The 23461-nt window shown below is 40.6% G+C and overlaps 4 protein-coding genes across 8 annotated transcripts; 2 read left to right on the plus strand and 2 right to left on the minus strand.

Annotated features, from left to right (window-relative positions):
- Positions 1-1057: 1057 nt before the first annotated feature.
- On the plus strand, positions 1058-4872 carry LOC117646758 (prolyl 4-hydroxylase subunit alpha-1). 5 transcript variants are annotated; one of them, XM_034387922.1, is made up of 11 exons: positions 1058-1212; positions 1668-1859; positions 1947-2098; positions 2183-2353; positions 2420-2584; positions 2668-2834; positions 2924-3190; positions 3288-3512; positions 3627-3692; positions 3802-3967; positions 4047-4872. In XM_034387922.1, the coding sequence occupies exons 1-11, from the start codon at positions 1178-1180 to the stop codon at positions 4118-4120; spliced, it is 1680 nt and encodes a 559-aa protein (XP_034243813.1). In that variant the 5' UTR covers positions 1058-1177; the 3' UTR covers positions 4121-4872. The 5 variants fall into 5 exon arrangements, with proteins under 5 accessions (XP_034243813.1, XP_034243817.1, XP_034243816.1 ...); XM_034387926.1 differs by having other exon boundaries at positions 1073-1303; XM_034387925.1 differs by having other exon boundaries at positions 1073-1273.
- On the minus strand, positions 4750-18090 carry LOC117646752. Its single transcript, XM_034387917.1, has 16 exons — positions 17935-18090; positions 17652-17856; positions 16961-17079; positions 16745-16878; positions 16527-16638; positions 16246-16449; positions 16019-16151; positions 15837-15940; positions 15209-15758; positions 14932-15133; positions 14687-14855; positions 14435-14606; positions 14270-14362; positions 14125-14181; positions 8398-8607; positions 4750-8314 (listed from the first exon to the last, which is right to left on the minus strand). The coding sequence occupies exons 2-16, from the start codon at positions 17776-17778 to the stop codon at positions 6642-6644; spliced, it is 4059 nt and encodes a 1352-aa protein (XP_034243808.1). The 5' UTR covers positions 17779-17856; positions 17935-18090; the 3' UTR covers positions 4750-6641.
- Positions 18091-18291: 201 nt separating this feature from the next.
- On the plus strand, positions 18292-21633 carry LOC117646762 (calumenin-B). Its single transcript, XM_034387931.1, has 7 exons — positions 18292-18451; positions 18823-18934; positions 19433-19566; positions 19645-19838; positions 19939-20181; positions 20260-20375; positions 20455-21633. Exons 2-7 carry the CDS (start codon positions 18830-18832, stop codon positions 20641-20643), a joined length of 981 nt encoding a protein of 326 aa, XP_034243822.1. The 5' UTR covers positions 18292-18451; positions 18823-18829; the 3' UTR covers positions 20644-21633.
- On the minus strand, positions 21624-23389 carry LOC117646764 (cytidine deaminase-like). Its single transcript, XM_034387934.1, has 2 exons — positions 23034-23389; positions 21624-22249 (listed from the first exon to the last, which is right to left on the minus strand). The coding sequence occupies exons 1-2, from the start codon at positions 23083-23085 to the stop codon at positions 21849-21851; spliced, it is 453 nt and encodes a 150-aa protein (XP_034243825.1). The 5' UTR covers positions 23086-23389; the 3' UTR covers positions 21624-21848.
- Positions 23390-23461: the final 72 nt, after the last annotated feature.

The raw sequence follows: 23461 nt of genomic DNA on the forward strand, positions 1-23461 counted from the left end.
TCCGTCTCTCTCGCACCCATACGGGACGCCCCGCGAGCGCGAGAGAGACGGAGCGACGAAAACGACTCTCGGAATCAGTCTGCTGGCCGCGTGGAAGCCATTACAGCCGTCCATAGAGCGCGCCCCATCGGCCCCACCGGGCCCCACCCCCAAACTACCGCCAGCACCGCCAGCACCGCTAGGGTCGAATGAAAGCCCAACTCAAAGACGCGAGGGGAAAAGGGGGGGGGGGTGAATTTCGATAGCGCGATGTCCGTCAGCATGACCTCGGAGGCGAGAGGGCACTGCCGCCCTGCCGCCCTGCCGCGGTGCGTGTACAAGTCTGACTCGAACAAGTGCGTTCGTCATCGCTCTAGCCCTTCTTTCTCCCCAAGAGTCAGGATCTTAAAGACCACTGCAGAGAGAGAGAGAGAGAGAGAGAGAGAGAGAGAGAGAGAGAGAGAGAGAGAGAGCGACAAGCTGGTCGGCAATGCCATTACTGTATTCGCTTTGCTTTGCTGTTGGCTGAAAGGGACGGCAAAGAAATGAGCCTCGGACGCCTCGGGCGGGAGGGCGTGCCCTGCGTGCCCTCGAATCGCCCCTCGGTCGACGTCTGGCCACAAGCCGCGCCAACAGCCAACGTGCTTATGACGAATCCCACCGCAAGACTGCGAACGATGAATGAAATGCGTCGTGAATGGAGTACGGAATGGCATGCATGGAGATGGAGTGGAGTCATACGTGACAAGTGGCAGCTGCTCCTGCGCCCCCCCCCCCCCCCCCCCCCCCTCGAATCGCCCCCTCGGTCGACGTCTGGCCACAAGCCGCGCCAACAGCCAACGTGCTTATGACGAATCCCACCGCAAGACTGCGAACGATGAATGAAATGCATCGTGAATGGAGTACGGAATGGCATGCATGGAGATGGAGTGGAGTCGTCATACGTGACAAGTGGCAGCTGCCCCCCCCCCCCCCCCCCCCCCTCGTTTCCCCTCGCCTCCCGCGGACCGCGGGGCCCCGCCCCGCCCCGTCCTGCCCCTGCCCCTACCCCTCCCCTCCCCCTTCCCACTCGAGTCGACTCACATCACAACAACTTCCTTCGAGTCGCCGCTCGCCTCGCCGCCGCGCCGCAGAGGGCCGCCGCTGCCGCAGTTCTATCGATAATTACCCCACCATCCGCCATGCCCCTGGACTTTTGATGCTGCAGCTGAAGCAGGAGCCGAGTGCCACGAAGTACGGTCCGGGCCCTCCCCCTCCTGTGTCCTGCGCTTAAGGGTAGCAGACGACGTGCGAGGTTAGGGGCGGTTCTATCCTTGTTCTAGAGGTGGATGCTTGAATGAATGAATGAGTGTGTCTGTGTGTGTGTGTGTGTTTGTATGCGCGCGCGATTGGAAGTACTGTACGGACTCAATTGAGCCAATTTTTTTCAGGGCATGGTAGAATTGCCTGAACCTTTTGCCTATTGTGTGCTCACGCAGTGCAACTGAATAGTGCCCCCATTGATTTCAAAGACGGGTGCTCTTAAGATCAAGATGAACTTAGTTTGAAAATGCCGTTATTTTAATGTTGTCTGTGACATTTTCTTCCGAGTCGCTTCAAGCTTTATGCAGTTCTTTCATTTTTAACCCTGTTTCAAGGGACAAGACAAAACTCATTTCATTTGTATTTTTAACTTTTCTTTTATTCAGATTCATTATGAAGGCTTCCCTTGTTTTAACTTTGACAATGGTCTTCCTTTTGGGAAGACCATTTCTTGGGAAAGCTGAGGTATATACAGCTCTGGTGGATATGGAAGGACTACTAGAAACAGAAAGAGTTCTGGCACAGACCCTATCAACGCTAATTAAGGCGCAGGAGGAAACACTAAACAAACTCAAGAGGTACTTTCCCTGGATTTTCACCTTAAAAGACATGTTTATTTTTCATTTTGTTCTTCAGTTTCAATTTTGTGGAATATGTGTTCATAGGTTTCAAGCAGACTTGGCTCGAGAACATGAAAAGGCCAGTCAAGATGTTCAGACATATCTGTCGAACCCTATCAATGCATACACTTTAGTCAAACACTTGACAACTGATTGGAAAGGCATAGAAAATCTTCTAGCAGACAACAAAATGAAAGGTTTGGAGCAGTTTTTGTGTCACAGAGAAGAACAAAATAGTAGACTGCAAAACTGAAATACAGGATTTTATACTTTTATTTCAGAGTTCTACAGTAATGTCACTAATTATCACTCGGTACTGAAATTTCCAACGGATGAGGATCTTAATGGAGCAGCTGTTGCTCTGATGCGTTTGCAAGACACTTACAAACTTGACACATCAGCAGTGGCACGAGGGCTTATAAATGGCATTCAGTACAGCACTGCACTGACTGGTAAGTATTGTGGTTACACCAACCATTGTGTTTTTCTGATCTCATGACATTTGTGCATTTTTGCAGCTGGGGATTGCTTTGAGTTGGGCCGCCAGTCCTACAATAACAAAGACTTTTACCATACTGTTCAATGGATGACAGAAGCTCTTCAACGGTTTAATGAGGAAGCCAATAAGACAATCACTAAAGCAGATATTCTTGAATATTTGGCATTCTCCACATACATGGAAGGTTGGAATTTCAATATTTTGTATTCTTTAATTTGACTCTTTATTTGTATTGGTGAATGTGTAGGCTGAATTTATTTATTTCAGGCAATGTACATTCTGCACTTGAGATGACCGATGAACTTCTTACGCTGGTACCGAATCACAGCCGTGCTATTGGCAACAGAGTGTATTACCTTCAGGATATTTCTCAAAAAGACCTCCAAAGAAAAAGAGGAGAGGATGGACAGCTGGATACTAGTCCACATGCCCAAGTATGAACGCTCCAAATTCTGTAATGAGACTCTTTAAATCACATAACTCTTCATTTTTGGTCAGTTTTAATTGTGGGATATATTTGCAGCCTCTTACATTCAGTGAGAAGAAATTGGGCGATGTAGATGAACTACCAGAAAGGGAACTATATGAACGTCTCTGCAGAGGTGAAGTGAAGATGTCTCCTGCTAAAGAGGCAAAACTGAAGTGCCGCTATGTTCACCACAACAATCCTTTTCTTTTCTTGGCACGTCTTAAAGAGGAAGAGGCCTTTTTAAGCCCACGAATCCTTTTGTATCACAATATCCTTGCAGATAGTGAAATTGAAACAATTAAGCGTCTGGCACAACCAAGGGTAAGTAAGAAACGTGACATCAATGATGTGGCCAAAAGATATTCAAACATATTTATTAGAAATAAACATTATTTAACAGTTTCTCTTATGAAAACAGCTTAAGCGAGCCACCGTTCAAAACTACAAGACTGGTGAATTGGAAACAGCATCATACCGCATCAGTAAATCTGCTTGGCTTCGTGAAGAGGAGCATCCCCATATTGCTGCAGTTGTTAAACGTGTTGAGGACTTGAGTGGTCTAACTTGTGACACTGCAGAAGAACTACAAGTAGTCAACTATGGTATTGGTGGCCACTATGAGCCTCATTTCGATTTTGCAAGAGTAAGCATTTCAATTGTTTATTTTTTTGGTTTTGTTTGGGAGATACTTACTAGCATAAATAACAATCAAAAGGACAGACCGATTGGAGGTTTAATTTGTTGTGTGTTCATGCAGCGTGGTGAACAGAATGCCTTTAAATCACTGGGGACAGGCAACAGAATTGCAACAACTTTATTTTATGTGAGTACTGTTTCATTGTAATATATTCAAATTAGAAGCCTTAAACTACCCAAGGCACTGATGAAAAAAACAACAACAAATAACCAAATATTATCATTTTTGTTTCCAGATGAGTGATGTCCCACAAGGAGGTGCTACAGTGTTCCCTCATTTAAGGGCTGCATTGTACCCCACAAAAGGAACTGCAGCCTTCTGGTTCAATCTGCACCGAAATGGAGAGGGTGATTACAGAACACGGCATGCTGCTTGTCCTGTGCTGACAGGATCAAAATGGGGTAAGTTTGTTTGTTCTGTTTATGACATTTTTATGCCACTAATGGAATTGAAGTGATAGAAAATTTTTATTGGCCTCAGTTTCCAACAAGTGGCTCCATGAACGAGGACAAGAGTTCAAACGTAGATGTGGACTGACTGAGCATGAAGACTGAAATCATGTAACAAAGGAAGAACAATGTGGTTCAGGCAGCTAGCTGTCTGTGAGGAAATGTCAGAAAATAATCGTAAAGAGAAAAGCATAATTTTGCCTGTTTTTCTTTTAGCACCTTAAACTAATGATCCCAAGTTTGGAGGAAATATTATAGGCTATTAATCTGTGCCATTTACAAGATATGCTGTCTGTTATTTTATTTTATAATTGAAAAAGAATGATGTGAAACAATGATTTTTTGTGTTAATGTAGAATAAATTTTCTACTTTGTGACATTGTTGCAGCTATTGTTCTCAATAGCTCTCCTTTAGTATGGATGTGTTCAGATAAGAGTGTGTCAAGTGTCTTTTTAAGTTCCTTCATCTTAAGTTCCTCGTTTTTAGCATGCCGCTAATTGGTCAGCAGCAAGCACACCTGATTAGTGCTCTATTCAATTCTAGAATTTAAGAAATTGCCAAAAATTTTGAGTCCTTTTTATGTTAAGTTACCTTTATCAATAAGGATTAATTATATTTGCACTGAATGTTGTACTGTACTCTTGTAATACTATATACTGTACTCCTGACCTCCAGGGAAAAAGCATCAATTGATGTGTTAGATCTGGGTTAGGACTTAAGATCAATCATGTAATCCCATGGTTTTACAAAGATATATTTATTCACAAAAAAGGGGGGGGGAACTTTTGTAACAAACAACAGTATGCATACAATAATTTACAACATAAAGAAATAATAAATTGACGTTTATGACTAACTTTGCCTTTTTGGTACAAGCCTCTAGGTGTTGAGCAGTTGTACTATTGCAAACACCTAATCCCTATCTGAAGAACTAAATGAACAAAGCTTTAAATTAACACATATGACTAAGTTGGTTACACAACCAAAAATAGTCAAAGCGTTAAACTCCATTTGAATGCAGGCGCTAACAGTGAGAATATCTATCAAACAGACCCTTTTTAACTACAACTCATATGTATATAAATATATCTATATATATCATACCACTTCACATAAAAAATTTGAAGCAGATAACACAAGTAAACCTGTAACCATTCTACAGATTTCCATCCTACAGAGTTATGTTTAAGTATGTCAAAGTCTCAGATATTAAGTCCATCTAGAACTAAAAGCAAAATAATTATAGAAAACAAAACAAAAACTCAAGAGAGCTTTTTCTCAAGTTCTCTATGAAGGGAACACTTAATCAGCAACACTCATCCACTTCCTTCCCGCACTGTTATTTATTTTTCAAGCAAAATGGAATACTACTGAATCATGCATGACATCAGAGTTCAGATCACTCACTAACTGGTTTCGCATCCAACACTGGGAGGACAATGGGTATCTTACAAATCTTGAGAGGTGGTGCATCTATATAGTCGGAATAATTGTCCAAAATTATTCAGAGAAATAATACTTTCTGTACAAGGAAACAAAAAAGGACCTTCATACAGGTGGAATGGCAAGAGAAAATGACATCACAGAAATGTAGAACAAGTAGTTACAACAAATATGTCCTCTCCGATTCTTGAAATTTAATGAAGAAGGATGCAAGTCAGGATTCGATTAAGTAATACCTTCTTGAAGTCAAATCAATCATTACCTAGGGCCATCAAATTAAATCTCATGCTAGGGATATTGCATGATAAACGAAACAAAACCAATATCACCCAGATCTTCACTATAAATTTCTGTGTAGAACTAGAAAAAAAAAGAAGAACAACAAAAGAAACATGAAAAATAAATAAGTATGTAACAAAATAATGTACAAGGAAATCTAGAATTAAGTCTCTTATAAAAAATAAATTGATACCATGAGTGCAAAGTTGAGGTTGTAAGCAATCATTTATCACGATAGTGCAACAAAATTGTAACCCTTGATTGTAACATGGCTCTCATTTTGCACTAAACACTTAAAAAGGTGAAGATGACATGTGACAAGAATCTCAGAAAGAATATTAACATAAAGTCCATTAGAGCTTTTTTCCAGGGTACCTAAAGTCTCTTAAATACTAAAGAACATTTTGAGGGTACAGGTAGTACATGTGCTGCGAGAGATAGAGAGATAACACCCAGGGCGCGCCGTGCCTTAATTTTCATTATTCCAGCACCCTTCTTAGCACATTCTCTGCAACCTCATATGTATTCTCATTTTCATACCTTTTGAAATATATCAGCTTGAAAATCAAAGCACACATAAACAAAATTTCACAATGCTCTTTGCTTTCTTTCTGCCCCAGATTCATTTAGACAAGCTTATAAAGCTAGAAATACTGTACAAGCTTCTAACAGAGAATTCCAAATAGGATGTGCCATTTTCCTCAATGCATCAGGTAACAAATTCACTATTCATCACAGTAAAATAGCTCACAGAATGGTCCAGACATCAATATTTTTTAATAAAAGTGCAAGGTTACTATAAATCAGTCAAGTCTTTAAAACTATTTTTTTTTTTAAATATGATGTCTTTCATACTTTCTTTGATAATACCAGCTGCCTAATTAAATCCAATATAAATTCATCTCAAGAAAAAGGGTTACTTCTTCTCTTTAAAGATCCTTTTCTTTCCATATCTACTGTCCGAGATGAGTCATTGCGCAGCACCTCAAATTTATTAATATCTGCAGAAGGCTCAGCAGGATCGTCACTGGAGAAATCTTCAAAGCTCATGTTTTGAAAACCTCCAACTTTCTCAGACTTTTTGCTAGACTTTGTCTTTTTACTTGAAGATGGAGTAGCTATCTTTGTTTTAAGAACATGTTTGACAGGCAGAATATTAGCTTTCCCAGGTGCCCTAGTGCCATCTATTAAATGATACTTTCCATCTTTATCATACCACTCCTTTTTCAATGCAGCTGAAGTTTCAGAATTTGCTTCAGGATGACTTGGTAATACTGAGACGGTTTGATACAGGGAGTTTGAAGAGGTAGCATGCCAGGGTTGCTTCAGCTCTTGAGAATTTTGACTAAGGTTCAACGAGCTGGGACAACTTGATTGAGAAGGCATTTTAACTTCACATGTAAATGGTGTAGATCCAAATAAATCTGCTCTTTCTGGTTTACCCTCCATTTTGCTCATGCTCGGAGCCGTGTACGAGGGAGCAGGAAAGGAGCAATACTGACTATAGAAGGCACTGGCACTTGCTTGCGATGAAGCACCTCGCAGCTCAGAATCTAATGATCTGAGTTCTGGAAGTTTTCGACCACTTAAATCAGGTAAAGGTTGAACAGTGGGGGAGTGCTCTGAGATCGGTTTTTGACTACTTGACAAAGAGACACAGTTTGGTCTACTCCGAGATATGGGTTCCTTGAATGGATTCTCCACTACTGTTGAGCTTCCAAAGGGCAGTGACCCAAAAAGATCCTCTGTCTTTTCAGTTCCTTTTTGCTCCGGTCTGACATGAATAGGAGTGCTTCCTCTCAAAGGGCTGAGAGGATTGCTAACAACATGTTCAACTTGTAATTGTAACTTCTTTGAAGAGTCACGTAAATCAACCAAAGATCCCTCCGTAACAATTAAATCATCCACAGGCTCCTTTAACTTAGATGGCTGGGCTTCTCGAGAAATCATGGAGGGAAATGGAGCAAGAGCAAAGACATCCACAGCTGCTTGGTCATCCCAGCATTTTTTTGATGAAGCATTTGGTGATTCAAGCCTTGGAGATATGTTGCCGCTTGAGTATCCACCTTCTTCGGAATCCAATTCATCATCAGCTAAAAGCGGCTTTTCTCCATATTGATGGCCAACAAATAGAAGATCACTCTCAGCTTCAATGTTTGTGACAGAACTGTGTTTGTTTCTCTCTCTTTTCCTTCGACTCTGAGAAGATGCTGAGCAGTTTTCATCATGAGTAGTAGCACTGTCACACTCAGCATGATAAGCAGATGAACCACAAGTATTAATACTCTCCAACTCGTTAAAGCTGCATCGATGAGACAAACGAGATGAGGTAGTTTTCTTGCCCATGGTCCTCTCATCAGATTCTCCTTCCGATTCATATTCCTCTTTTTCTTCATCATTTAGTTTAACACGTAGATCACTTGCAGACCCAATGGAGTCATCAGAGAGATAGGCATTTGTATTACAGATCTGACGTTCCACCTTGGTAACTCGAGCTTGCAAGTGGGTTGAAGTCTTCTTATGGCTGCTGTTACTTGATAAGGATTGTCGGCGTTCCACCCGCTTTCTTGATTTATCTGCAATGGTAGAAGCAATAATTAACGCAAGAGGACAATGCGACTTAAACATGGGTTTGATAATGTTTGCATCACATGCATACCGTGTCTTTCATGGATCACACCAGAGTGTTCACTTTCATCGGAGGAATTGTCTGCATTATCGTAAGTAAGTTTTTCATACTTTGAACGATCTTCAGCAGGTGCACGAACAAATGGAGGTGAAAGGTGCAAGTTACTGGCAGCATCAGGTTTTTCAGAACAAACTCCATCTATTGTAATTTCCTTCCATTCTTTCCTGCTGGTGCGCGACTCTGCAACATAAAACCATGTTCCCGTGCAAATTTTGTGTTGGCTCAGCAGGCAAATAATTTTTGAAACACAAATGAAAATCATGTGTTGCTCATGTAAGAAAATCCTAATAAAGACAAAGATTTAATACAACACAGTGGTAAAGGCTCCCAATTCTCTTTGAGAATGGGAGATCACCATCATATTCTCCCCATGATATTTTCCAGTATAGCCTGAAATCACACAACAAAATTTAATTGAGTGAAAGGTAACTCCTAGACAGTCAATCATTTAAAAAAATGGATGAAATAGAAGAACAACTAAATAAAAGAGGAATAGAAAATCAAGTTGCCTGCTATCTGATTAAAAACACCTATAAGACATTATTGGCCAATTCTTGACCTCTCCTCTTAATGAAAGTAAATCTATTTACTTAAAGAACCCAGATGCAAGTGAGAAAAATCTAAAGGTTAAACCTTGATCCCTTTTTCCTCTGTTCGCTCTCATTTCCCTAAATCTTTGCCAACCACTTTTAAATTTAAAGACATTTTAAGTATTTCTGAGCAGAACACTATACTAACAATAGTAAAAAAAAAGATAAAGTAAAAGAAACACACACATACACACTCAGACACTTGCAGACAGAAATCAAAATAAAAAACTCAAAGATACTTGCAAAATAAAGTTTTACAAAAAGCAATACTTTTATTAAAACTCAAAAGGTTAAACAAAAGAGATACAAACTGAAAACTAGTGCAAAATGTAACAGCAACATTAATTAAATCTAACATAAAGTAGCAACTAACAGACTGAAGAGAAAAAAGAAACATTAACTCAGGATGAACATCAATCAAACAACACACGAAGTAAATAGTGCAAAAAACTTGATTTAAGTCGAATCTTTTTACCTTTGCGATTGTTTCCTAATACGTAGCAGCTGACTTAATTGACCACTCAATCTGAGTCTCTGCAAATAGAATTTTGATTCTATAGCTCTACCAACGTTTCAGTCTATTCCAGTCTATTAACCTGTGTCCAAATCTTTGACTTGCACTTTCTTTTCATGAGTCACAAACCCCATTGAGCAGCAAAATTTGTCTTTGTTTCATAAATTTTAAGACAGAATGACAGGATTATCATTTCAGAAAAAAATTATCTCTTCCCAATGAAAGCTAAGAAATTTGCAGCAGCCTCTTCATTCCTTGCAATATATTTCAGATGCCAATCTCATCCCTTTCAAAAACTCGTAAAGAGACAAAGTGCTCAGAACTTCTGACATTTCTGTAAAGCAAACTAAGTCCTATGCACACAGAAAGAAACATGCATGGTGGAAAGCTTCATGACAGAAGAGTGAATAAGAAGAAGAAACCAACACATTTAATAGATATTTGGCAATTGGTTCTTTATTACTGCCAACAAACACAGCCTTACACATGATTAACGCAAAGCCACATAACATTGAATACTTTTATTAGTTGAAAACAATCACCACAATGTGAGAGATGAGGGTTGGCTTTCATCACATAATGTATTTGTTAAAATCAACTGAACATCATCTAGGCACAAGGGATGCTAAAGAACATCCCCTTTGAAAATGATGTAACAAGCACATAAGACAGAGAGACAGGGTACAACAATGAGGTCGTTTGACAGTTGTTGGTAAAAAATAGTGCACTCTAGTATCATCATTCAAGAATATTTAAATATTAATAGCATGTGAAGGTATTGTCATAATCATGATAGAAGTTTTAATGAAGACCAACAATCAGAAGAAAATACGTTTGATCACTCTCTGAGCACATGCTTTCATGAGTGCTAAAGCGTTTTTGGTTACTTGTAAGCGTACACCATACAGTTAACATCTACTAGCACAAGTACAAGCAAACATGTCACACACACAAAAACACACACACCCACATTAGAACCTGATCACCAGTAGACTCAAAGTGTCTTTTAAGTATGTTGTGTGAAGTAAGAATAGCCAACCATCAACCAAGAACAATGGAAAGCACTAGAGAAGCAACAGTGGCTGGAAGAATACTGGCTTCAATTTTAGAAGACTTGAAAAGTAACACTGTGCAAGCATGTTCCCAACATCTAAGCATTTGATGTAAAGAAAGTGTATTAGTTCTGACAGCATTAATAATCACAACATACTAGAAGGGAGAGACTAGACAGCACCAAACATTGGATGATAAATAAGATGATATGGAAATTTCCGAGGACTTTCATAATAATGTGACTCAATCTTTTTTTTTTTTTTTAAAGGCCTGTTTATGCTGGGATTTTATGTATAGATGTAAAATGGAGTACATGCAATATTTAGCTTAGGGTTATAGCTGAAATTACACATATTTCAACAAACCAAGCTTTCATAAATTCACAACATACAAGTATTAAGCCCATTTTTTTCACTCTATTTCATTGTGTCTTGGTGTATATGAAAGTTGGCTCATCCAGTTTTGCAGTTAGAGATTATTCCATCTCCAATCAGCCCAAATTGTTAAATTCCAATTGTTTCGGTTTACCCTGTATAGCAAATATTTGGAACTGTCGGCCCACCCCCGGGAGGAAAGAAATCAGTGAAACATGTTCACAGATAGATCACCACAAACCAGAATATGAACTAGGCACCTTGTTTGTTTTAACACTGCAACAGATCAAGCACACTTCTACATGCATGCTCCTAGCACACTAGCAGTTGTAATGGCTCAAAGGAGAGTACTAGATCCAAACAAGAGGAGGTTATCTAAAGCAATTATGTAGAGACAATTGAGCCCACACTTAGATTTATTCAAGGCCATTAGAGACTAAGTTTTAAGGGGAACTGGTAAGATGTGGTGCCCAGATATGATTCATATTAAATACCTTTTTTAACAATAGAAACCACTCAAAAAAGGGGAGAGAGGGGCAGGGGGTGATGGGGTACTGATGGGGGGTACTTTCTCTTCTAGTAAAATAAATAATTTAGTATTATTGTTATAAATCCGTGTCTTCAGTATAATACTCAATATTTCCTTTAATAGTTACTTGGAAAAAAAGACATCACCTAACAACTTTCTCAGTTAACTTAACATTGACAACAGCTTGAATAGGACAAACTTTCCTTTTAACAATAGGCCCCATTACTTTTGTAACAAAAGCATGAGACCATGATAAAACGTCTAATCTTGAACTACATGATTACAAAGAGATGTAAAAGAATAAGCTTTCACATAAAATAAACAGCGAGACACACTCACCCAATCAGCACACAAGGGAAACTATTAGCCCCAGGAACCTCAGGCTAAAATAATTCTACATGAGCACTCTTACTCAAACAGGCAAGAATAGAGAGGCCAAGAGTAAGAAAATACATAACAGGAAGAAACTTTAAAATGGGTATAACCCCATTCCTAGTTAAAGGGGGAAAATTCTTTATAATCTTTTCTAATGTATCATTTTTACAATCTCTTACATTAAACTTGGTTAGCCTTAGCCTATGTTAGCCAAAGATCTTACTGAAATCTACTAACTCATAAGTGGCATAAACTAAAGAAAAATATACTTTGGTACCCAGTCATAGTTTCCTTTACACTAATTTCATTACTGGAAACCCCACAACTTAAAAGTCTGTTCATGTTTGTTGAAGAAGCCTCAATCTTCAGAACCACCACAGATTATGTTAGTTATGAGCTAAGTATTAGAACCATTCTCTTGTGATTAAATAAATATCACAAGCATAAACTGTTCTAGATGAGACCGTAATAGATTCCTAATAAAACATTCTTTTAAAAAAATAACCCAAAGCATCCCATGTTTTAGAAGACAAACACGTTGCGATTAAACGAACGAAAAAACAACTGATTTACAAATGTCCACTTACAGGGATGTTTCAAGGGGCCTATAACTAACTCTTGATAAAATCTTATTCAAAACACCTTCCATAAAAGTATAGTACAAAGACACATAATAAACAGAACTCGCATTAACTTAAAACACAATGTGATTAAATGATAAAGTAACTAAGAGCATTAAACAAATAATAATAAATTCACAGGAACAAATGTTTCACATACTGGTATATATAATAACCATGATTTTAAAAAATTAAGACATAAGAAGAATAAGCTTAATATAATTGTATTGCAAATTTATTGCAATTCAATGGAAATTGGCAAAGGCTCCAGGGTTGGATCGAGATAACCAATTAAATTGGTGGCCTTGTAACAGACTGAAGGCAGCTTCCACTGAAAAGATTCAAGCACTATACATCTGACAACTGGATCACAGATAGCACCTGACAGCACAGCCACAAGAGACTAGATTAGCACAAACTATTTGTTTGTGTACATTGAGCCAAAAGGTGAATACAAGCAGGCAAGTGGCTACTGGTGACACATTAAGAGAGGCTACAGTGGAGTGCCTTGAAACTGGTAACTTTGCTGCGATGAGGTTTCAAGTTGTCTAAGACAAACTAAGGAGAGCAGCTGGCCAATCTGTACAAGGTCACTCTGAACACGAAGACATTTATTCACTAGGAGTAAGTTAGTCTATGGATTTTAGATGCTTTCTTAATTTAAGCTTGCCTTCCAAAATTATAATGAGTAATACTATTTGGTGAGGCGCTACTTGCCAAGAGCCAAAGACCTCAGTGGAAATCACTTACATTTCAAGTCCTACCACCTATGTATGATACCAAGGGTTTGGCAAACATTTAGGGATTTCTTTCTATACGTCACATCTGAGGATATCCTTAGACCCAGAAATAACAGTTGAAACGAACTATGAAAATGTAGCACACAGCAAAATGTGTTCTCCGGTGGGGAAGGGGCAACACAGAATTTGCAGTTCATGATTTTACATAACATAATCTCTGTATTAAATTATGGTTAATCCATCCACACATAAAATGTCAGGGTTGCAAGTGATAATTTAGAGCAAACCATTTATAGTGAAGATATAGATTAAAAAAGAATAAGAAAAACATAAGAGGATTCACCAACACAACAACCAACTTTCTTAACTGTACCTAGTTTAAGCTATGTGATCAGCATAATTTTATTTTTAGTATCACACGTTGATGCCTGGCTTACTACATCAAAAATACTTACAGGGATTAAAGAAAAATAGTTTCTTTAATGTGAATGTAACAGCAGAAATATTAGAAATGTTGCCCCGCAAATACACAGCAATGAAGAAATAGAAAGTAAAGAAAAGAGGGTAAAAAAGAAGAATGGCCACAAAATAAGTTACATAAAACAATAAGGTCCCTTAAAAAGCAAACCAGTGAGACAGAAAAGGATAAGAAAGGCTTCTTTTTGTTTTCTTTTTATAAAAATGAACAACTGAAGATAATTAAGTTCCCTTAGGATTGACCAAGAGCACACACATTCACTCTCTCACACATACAGAAACACACACCCAAACACACACTCAAGTTACCGCAAGCTGAGTGCCTTAGACTGATACTTTTAGAGTGTTGGAGGGCCTCTTTATCATGTGCCCAACAAGTGAGTTCCACTGAATCAAAGCTAAGTGTATAGAGGTTCATTCTTTACCTCCGCTTGATGACTTCTTTGATGAGCTCTTCTCCTTGCAGCTGTTTTGTCTTGAGTCTGAACACAATAGAGAAAAGGGCAGCTTTTCAAAGAGAACATTTAACAAACAACAATTCAACTTTTAATACAGATATGGTGAACTCACTTGGCAAACTAAATGGAGCTGAACTAAAAGGATCCTCTGCACTGTCTGAGTATGTCATCACTAGGCTTTCACGGCTCTTCACATTTGAGATACCTGCAAAACACAACAATCACGTAAGCAAAATTATTTGCAGAACCACAACACTGAAAGAATCTCTAAACTCACTGCTTTGAGATCCCCTGCGAATTTTGTCAAATTCAGCACCAAAGAATTGATCTTCTGATAAATGCTCCGGTTTAGAAGGCTCATGGAATGGATTCCAGTCAGCAATTTCCTCTGATAAGGAATGGCCAACTCTGCTATTTCCTGGTGCATTTGACATCTTTGAAAGTTCGTTCTGCAACACAAAAATGTGACACACACATCAAGAGAGCAGAAGAAGAGTACTTGAATAGAAGACAATGAGTGGACTCTTACATGAGAGGCAGATACACCTGGTGGCTTCTGTTCAGCATTACAATTGATTGTTGCTCCCTGGGAACCAGGAAGTATAAATGTGTCTGCATTTTCAGGCGAGTTAGATTCACCTCGGGACTGAGTATGCTTGTATGGCGCCAAAAATTGACTAGTGTCATCAACAAAAACTCTGAAATGATAAGGTTCCCTCAATTTTGAAGTCCTGTTTACTCTGAAGATATTAAATTTCAAAGGTTCAAACCCACTTGTTAAAGGCCGAAGTATCACTGACATTTCTCCTATGAGATCGAGCATTTCCAGATGAAGGAGATCCAGGAGGACTTGGCATTTCAATACTTTGTGATGCCGAAGCTTCAAGTTTAACTCCTGACGGAGGGGCAAGGCCACCAGGAACTCCTGGAAATGCAGCCGCACCACCATCACCTTCGTGAAACGGGTCAGGGTATCCTACAAGTCACAAGGAACCATGATTAGATTCAGATCGGTAATTCAGGTCAGGTGGCTTTGGATACAAAAACATACCAGAAGGTGGAAAAAGCACTTCTTCTGGTCCTACGAACTCTTTGCTGCTTGATTTAGAAGCAGGCAAAGCACCAACAAGGTTGGGGCAGGGAGTGGATTGAGATGTCGGTGTTGTTGCAGGGATAGAGGCAGTACCAGGGTTCTCAACTGCTGCTGAGTGGCCAGGGGATGTTGGTGGGAAAAATACCTGGGCAGGTAAGGGTAGATGGGGACTAGGTTCTGGTGTTTTCCCAACATGCATCTCTCGATTAGATGACAATGGAGGAGGTGGCAACGGACTTAAAAATGCGGCAGCAGAGTGATCACCAGTGGCGGGAGAAGGAGAGGGAGCAGCGGGGCGTTTGGAAGAGGTTGGCGTAGGTGAAGATCGGATGGGAATTGAGAGAACGCCAGCTTTAGTGGGGCCTCCCTTTGGCCTCTGCCTTGGAGCAACACTTGTCCCTTCCACCACTGGAACAGCAGCTTGTTTTGAAACCTTGACTGGAACCTTTTTAATCTCACTTTCCATCTGGGCCAGAGGCAATTGGTCCAAAGAAGGCACAGGGACTTTCTGAAAATCGGTTGCATCAAAATATAACATATGACTGTCAACATCAAACATAACTCTGATGTAGATTATTCATCTTACATGTAAATTTGGAACTGGACAATCTTTGCCAGCTAAGGTAAAAGCTATTGTGGCTACTTGAAAAATATCTGGTCTCTTATCTTGGTCTGGCTCAAGCATGTACCCTACAAAAGAGTAAGTCAGGAATGAACAAAACTGAAATGTTGCCAAACTGAAGGCAAATGCAAAAAAGAGATACTTACGGATAAGACTATGCATACCCCTAGAATACCTCGAGTTGTCTGGGATAGAGAAATTTCCACTTTGTATGGCAAGTGTGCTTTCACCAAAAGGTAGTGAGAAATAGCATAATTTATACAACAAACAGCCCAAAGCCTACAAATGGAGAAAAATGTGAAAGAAAGAGTTAGACACTCCAGCTTTAGATCCTTTCAATTCAATAAACAGAAGTTTTGAAATGCAAGCATACCCAAATGTCAGCTTTAGTTCCTATAGATTGACCACTATATAAATCTACCATTTCAGGCGCTCTATAGGAAAGTGTTGTGTATTTGTGCAACTCCTCTTGAACAGCTGGCACACCCTGAGTTTCAGGATTTAGCACTTTGGCTGTTGCAGAACCAAAATCACATAAGACATAGTGTCCATGTTCGTTCACCAAGATGTTTTCCACCTGTGTTGACAAACAAAATTTGAAAAATGAAACAATTTAGCCAGCAAAACAACAAAAACACAGCACAAGATATTTACCTTCAAATCTCTGTGAGATATTGGAGTTTGGCAGTGGTGAAGCCTTGAAACAGCTTCTACCATATCACAAAATATCTGAAGAACCTCGGCTTCAGTAAAACCCGATTGTAACCTACGAAAAAAAAAACAAAAAAACACACACACAAAAAAAAAAAACGATAACAATCAACAAATGTATTTCTGTTATGTGGAGATGACTTAATCATGTTGTGCATTACCTTGCATTCATCATCTGCAAGACATCTGCCTTGCAGTGGGACATCAACAGTAAGACTTCATAGACACCATTGCTGGTTGGTGTAATGCTGGCATCAACATATCCTATTATGTTTTTATGACCACTGAGGTTACTCTGAAAGGAGAGGAAAAACAGCATCAAACTATTTCTGCACAGGACATTAACCTAATTAGCAATATATGAGTTAACGACTTACAGCAATTTGAATCTCTCTTTTTGCAACATTGAGATCAAAATCATTGTTGACATACATGCGTTTGAGAGCATATCGCTTGCTATTATTTCCTTTCACAAGGAAAACTACAGCAAAACCACCTGAGAGCACATAGATGGCACATGTGAAAACAACCAGAGAACAAACATGAGCCAAGACAAATAAAAGATAACTACAGTGTTTGAGTCAAACAACTCGATATAGGAGAGTCAAGACATTATCCTGCCACGATTGCTTTCACAAGTAAAGCCTAGATATATTGAAGAAGTCATGAAAGAAAGTCACCAGTCAACAGACCTGGCACCTGAATCTAGGACAAATATAATGTTGCACTCCAGCTGATTTTTACAATAAACGTAAGTACTGCCAATTCACATGAAGAGCACAACTGAGGGTTGGATAAAATAAAATTTGGTATTGAAGGTCATCAATAATAGGAAGACTGCCAAAAATTTGGACCAAAGGCCATGAAGGTTAGACCCACATAAAAAAGGAGGACGATTGACGCGAGCCCAAGCACACAGTGACAGTGGTGTGCAGTGATTACCACTTCAATGAGACTTCGCAAGGTTTGAATGAAAGCAGACTCCGAAGTCAATAGCAACGGGGCTGAAGAAGACTTCCCCCCTTCAAACTGACAACTTCCTCAACCCATGACAGTTATGACACTCACCTTCTGCTATCACTTCTTCTACAGTAACAGTCTGCCTACCGACAGTGAAAACTTTCCCAACATAATTGCTGGGCTCTTTAGAAGTCGTGTCAATTTTGGTTTCAATTCTTGAAAATAGTTTCTTCATTTTGACAGGAGTTGATGACTTTTTAGCGAACTGACAGTAAGGAAAGATGCATCGGAGTAGCGTCGACTTCTCTCAAACCTAAAGCAACGACAGAAAAGTTTAGTCCACATTTCAAGCACATACCAAGAAGAAGGACAACATCTACAAGGGACATACGTTAGTTACAGGTAAGAACAATGCTTCACATTGTTCTTGGGCCATAATAAATCGACACATAAATAGAGGCGTGAGAAATTTCACCAAGGAAAATGGCTGCCTCCCCCTTGTCGCCTTGTCGTGTCAGACAGTAGCTGGGCAGAGAATGAACCAAACGAACCCAGCACTGTACGCACGTTTAACCCCGCTTTCAGGTCCACAAATAACCCAGACAATAGATATATACAATGAAAACAAAACAATATATGGAAAGACGGGGATAGTAAACGGGGAAAAGCTGGGTGGGACGTCGCGGTCTTCCCTCCTGTCTCGTTCCCTTTCGCGCCAGAGACAGCTGTTCACGTTTTCATGTTGGTACAGTGGCACGATAAACGCAGGGAAGCTTATTTCCAGCACGCGATGAGTTGGAACGTAAACAATCAACCCATCCATCCTCCGTCCTCACGCAGCGCCGATGAATCTTCCTGTTTTCTAATTTTTGACAGAAACTACACACATTTGGCATCAGTATTCGCTGGTGAGTGGATGGGGCGGTGACTTGGTTTACTTTGTTGCCCGTGGTGCAACACAAAGTCACTTAATTTGGCAGGATACGCGGAAAAAACGATCAAGTCTTAGGGCTTCCAGTCAAGTCAGAAATAGATTTTGGTCTAAACAAAGCAGGACTCCGAGCTCTGAGGAAACTAAAGTAATGGTGATGCCCACGACTGCTTTGTTCTACGTGAAGATCATTTTGATGTTTCTCTTCTCTGACACGTTAATGTCTTGTTCATGACATGTTCCTGTTTGTGATTTTTCTCCCCCGCCTAGGGTAGTAAGTCCCAGTAAGTTCTTGTGTGTGCCCGCAACTTTGCCCTAATGGAACACCTTGTTCGTGTTTCTTTCCAGGCATTTCATGATGGGCTGCTATCTGCAGTTATGGTTCCTTTGCTTCACTCTGATGTGCGCCCTCACCAGTGCAATCCCAAAACCGGAGGAGAGCGCATTACACTTACAGAAAGTATGTATTACTCTTATCTTACCTAACACGTGAAGCCACCTTGTTTAACTCTATTGATTATTATTTGTTTTATCATCATAATATTCTTGCCCACATGTGGCAACTTTGATTGTCTAGTTTCAAATATCCATCTTTTGCTAGAGTAAGTGCTGAATAGTTTGTTGGAGGGGCTTAGTGCAGTCCATGGTTTTGCAGTCGACCTTGGTCCGTGCTTTTGGCCCTTGTTATGTAGTTAGGGTAGACTGACTGCAAGTGGTGCCTAGCAGCAGCCGGCAGCTGGGCAGTCAAGCAGGAAGGAGTGGGCTGTTGGTGAGGAGGGGGAGAACAAAGGGACGGAGTGGGGGAACTGCCCTTAGTGCCCTTACCAAGCCCTGGAGACATCTTGCACAGGAAGTTGATAAGAAGGATTCTGCTTTATCTTATCTGTACCGTAATTGTCAGGCAAACTGCTATGCTATTAGGTAATTTTTCTTTAATGCCGAAACATTTTACTTTCAGGATTTGAGTAACAAACCACATTACCAGCATGGGGATGAACACAACACACAGTATGATCATGAAGCTTTTCTTGGAGCTGAAGAAGCCAAGACATTTGATCAACTTACGCCAGAGGAGAGCAGGCGAAGACTGGGGTGAGAAAATTGAAACATATTTTGCCCAACATGGTTCCACTCTTGTTGTTTCTTCTTGTTATTGAACTTATTTTTCAGGCTTATTGTTGATAAAATAGACAAGAATACTGATGGTTTTGTTTCTCAAGAAGAACTGAAGGACTGGATCCAATATACACAGAAACGCTACATCTCGGATGATGTAGACCGTCAGTGGAAAGCCCACAACCCTGAAGCCAAAGAAAAAATAACATGGCCAGAGTACAAAAAGATAATGTATGGGTTTATGGAAGGTATGTTGCTCAACTCATTCACCAATTTTATTGGCCTGTTTGATGGAGGAAAGCAGACAGACTTCTTTATGTGAGCACCACTAATTATTTCTGTTTCTAGATATGGATAAATCAGATTTTGAGAAAGATGATGAGGGTTTCTCTTATCAAAACATGGTCCGGAGAGATCAGCGCCGCTGGGGAGTTGCTGATGTTGATGCTGATGGTTCTCTGACTAGGGAGGAATTTGCAGGCTTCTTACATCCTGAAGAAACTGGACACATGAGGGACATTGTAGTCCTTGAGACTCTGGAAGACATTGACAAGGACAAAGATGGACGAGTTTCTCTTGAGGAATACATTGGTGAGTTGAGACCGTCACCAACCTAGCAATACTAAAACTCATCATTCAATTTCAATACATGATTATCTTTCGCTTCAGGTGATATGTACCGCAGTGGTGAGGGAGATGCAGAGCCTGACTGGGTGAGAAATGAACGAGAGCAGTTCAAACAGTACAGAGACAAGGATGGAGATGGTTTTATGGACAAAGAAGAGGTAATAATCTCACTTTCTCTTTAAATGTATTTTGTTTTTTAGCCACAGAAATCATGCTGAGCTTTTCATTTTCCTACAGGTGAAAAACTGGATCATACCTCCTGATTTTGACCATGCAGAAGCAGAATCCCGCCATCTCATTTATGACTCTGATTCTGATGCTGATCAGAAACTTACCAAAGAGGAAATTCTTGCCAATTATGACTTGTTCGTAGGGTCTCAGGCTACAGACTTTGGAGAAGCATTGGCTCGTCATGATGAGTTCTAGTCTTGCTTCTTTCTTGCCTTGGAATATTTGAATCTGTATGTTAGAATAGCTTCTCTGTATCAGGAGCGGAGCACAAATTTAGAACAGATGTAACAATACCAGTTTTATTCCCAGGTGCCTTTCTACTTCTATCAGTACTAAAATGAACAAATCTTGGGCAATGTCATTTTTTTTCAACATTATTGAATGACATGTGCCCTGAAGTATTTTCATGTGATATTGAATGTGTTCCTCAGGTGCCAATTAAGTTTCCTTGATAATCAAAGGAAATTTCCCCTTAATACTTACATAGGGTTTCATTATTGCACCTTTTTCTCATTGACATTTTTCCACAAGAATTAAGTTGTTGTTTTTAGCTATTCAGTATATTTTAGTTTTGGAGACCAAAATCTGTTGCCCCATGAGAAAAGCAATACCAAATATGCATTTATTTCAATTACGTTAGTGCATTTCTATGTGTACCTTCTGTGAATTTAGCATCCTATTTTTGTACTGCAAGCATCAGATTTGGCAGTTATTTTCTTAAAATGCTATTTGCTTTTATGAGTGTTCTCTTCCAATAGACAGGCTGTATGTTAGAGAAGTATCAACTAGAGAATCTTTATTGTAATAATTAACTATCTTCCTACTAAAGTACTGTATGGGTCAGTATTTGCCTCCCTGCTTTCGTTCTTAGGAATCTCACTTCATGAATCTATGTGTCCCTTGTACTGTAATGACATTTGCACACCTAGATAGTCTTGTAACATTTTTACTGTACCACTTAGCATAGCATCTTCTATTTGAAACGATCTGATTGTAATTTTACCAAACTTCATCAGAGTGTTTGGGACTTGAATGTTACTGTTACTGTGCCAATGTGTGCTTATTCATAAGAAGAGAGAGTAGTGTAGATGAATTGTGCTTAATTAGTTGTTGTTTTACTTTTGAAAGATATATATGCTATTCTAAAAGGCTTGGCAGTAGAAATAAACAGTACATGATTTAAAATTGTTTATAATTTTCGAGAGCATGTTCAAGTTTCTGTTCAGTTCAGTGTTTCTCACTTTTGTTAAAAAACAAAACAAAAACAGCAAATTGTTTTCTAACTATTTATTTCCTGTAAGTTTTGAAAAAAAAAAAAGAAACATCTAAAATTTAAAAAGTACTGACATTTTTGGAGTGAAACGGAATGATTTTTTAATTTATTCTTGAGAAACATAAATTTACTCCCTAAGTGTGAAATGTAAGGGTAGAATTTCCTTAATAGAAGTTATCAGAACTTGACTCATATCAGGAGGTGATAATAGAATTTCTATTTGAGTCCCAAACTCTACAATAAACTGGCGGCATGAACCACAAGGTGCAACAAATTCATCATGCAAGCGATCCTTGTCTGCCACCACAGCAATCTTGACAAACTTTCGTTTTCCTTCACTCACGGCCTTGCATACTGCAGTCCTTTCAGCACAGATTGAGCCATGAGCACCATTTTCTACATTGCAGCCGGTAATGATTGACCCATCATCACATAATATCGCTGAGCCGACTTTGAAATTGGAGTAAGGGCAGTATGCCCTCTCGCGGACATCAACACCCCTTTTGATGAGATCTTGAACATCAGCACCTGCAAAACAAAAGAAGCATGTGTAAAATGATAATCTTAAGATTCAGAAAATTTAAACAGCATTCGATTTACTGCAGCCTGAAGAGTGGAGCACATTGTTTAATCAAGGTCAGAGGAGTGTAACATAGACTGGAGGGCGTGTCTGGCATCCATTACAAGGAGACAGATGCCTTTCAGAGCTGTCCGCTGCTCTTGGGGAGTGGGAGAGAGTCGTCCACTTGGAAGGGAAAACACTGCAGCTTCTGTTGCACCGCCGCTGTGAGACCTGACGTGACGTCTGCCTTGCCCTCCGGCACTTGGAGACAAATTAGCCTAGTCAGTTATCTTTATCTTGGCTTTTATCAGCGAGCCAAATGCGGTGCAACATCGGCCGTAGAGCAGCTAATCCCAATTGGCAATAACACCCTTGCCTCTGACAGACAACCGAATCGGCCCAACAGCCCTAGACTACAGTCTACAGTTGATTCTAGGGCGCTAAACCAGGCCGAAGCGGCGTCGCGACGCGCAAGCAGGGCAAGGAGACTATTCTCCTCCTCCCGTGAGTTTAGTAGGCCTCTCTGCCTGTTTCTTATGGGCAGCCCTACTCCTCTCTCGGCGGTTCCACTATATTGTCCATGGCGCAACACCGTGCTTGGCGGCGGCTGGCGGCTTGGCGCGGGGCAGGGGGAAGCTCGGGGAAGCTCCAGCCGCCTCGCCTGCCGCCTGCAGCCTGCAGCCTCACCCTCCCCCTTCCTAGAGGCCCACTCCACGGAGGCAAGGGCCGGCGGCTGCGGTCGATACTCACTCAGCGTCGCAAACTCGACGATCTTCCCTGCGCTTCTCTGGACGTCCGCCATGGTCGTCTGGGAAGTCTGGGACTCTAGGCGGGATGAGGCAGGGTGCTGAACGGTGGTGCTGCTCCTTGGCGCTTGGTCGAGACCCCGTCAACAACTAGGACTAGGCGCGACTGACGCGAGTGGGCGAGTCCGCGGCCGGCTGGCAAGTCTGGCTAGCACTGTCGGCATCGGCTCACATCGGCTATCGCCCGGTTTAGATCCTTGCTGCAGTTGCGGTAGGGGCTTGCGGCGTCGGCCTCGTAGGCCGTGGGGCAACGCGGGCAAGACTGGTGGGGGTGGCTGCGTGAGGCTGGGCTTGAGCCGGTTGTCTGCGCTAGTCTGCGCCAGTGGCGGGGGATGGGGAGGGAGCGCGTCGTCACACACGTCACACGTCACA

Source organism: Thrips palmi, unplaced genomic scaffold, assembly GCF_012932325.1.
Source record: "Thrips palmi isolate BJ-2018 unplaced genomic scaffold, TpBJ-2018v1 HiC_scaffold_2, whole genome shotgun sequence".
Classification (NCBI taxonomy): domain Eukaryota; kingdom Metazoa; phylum Arthropoda; class Insecta; order Thysanoptera; family Thripidae; genus Thrips; species Thrips palmi.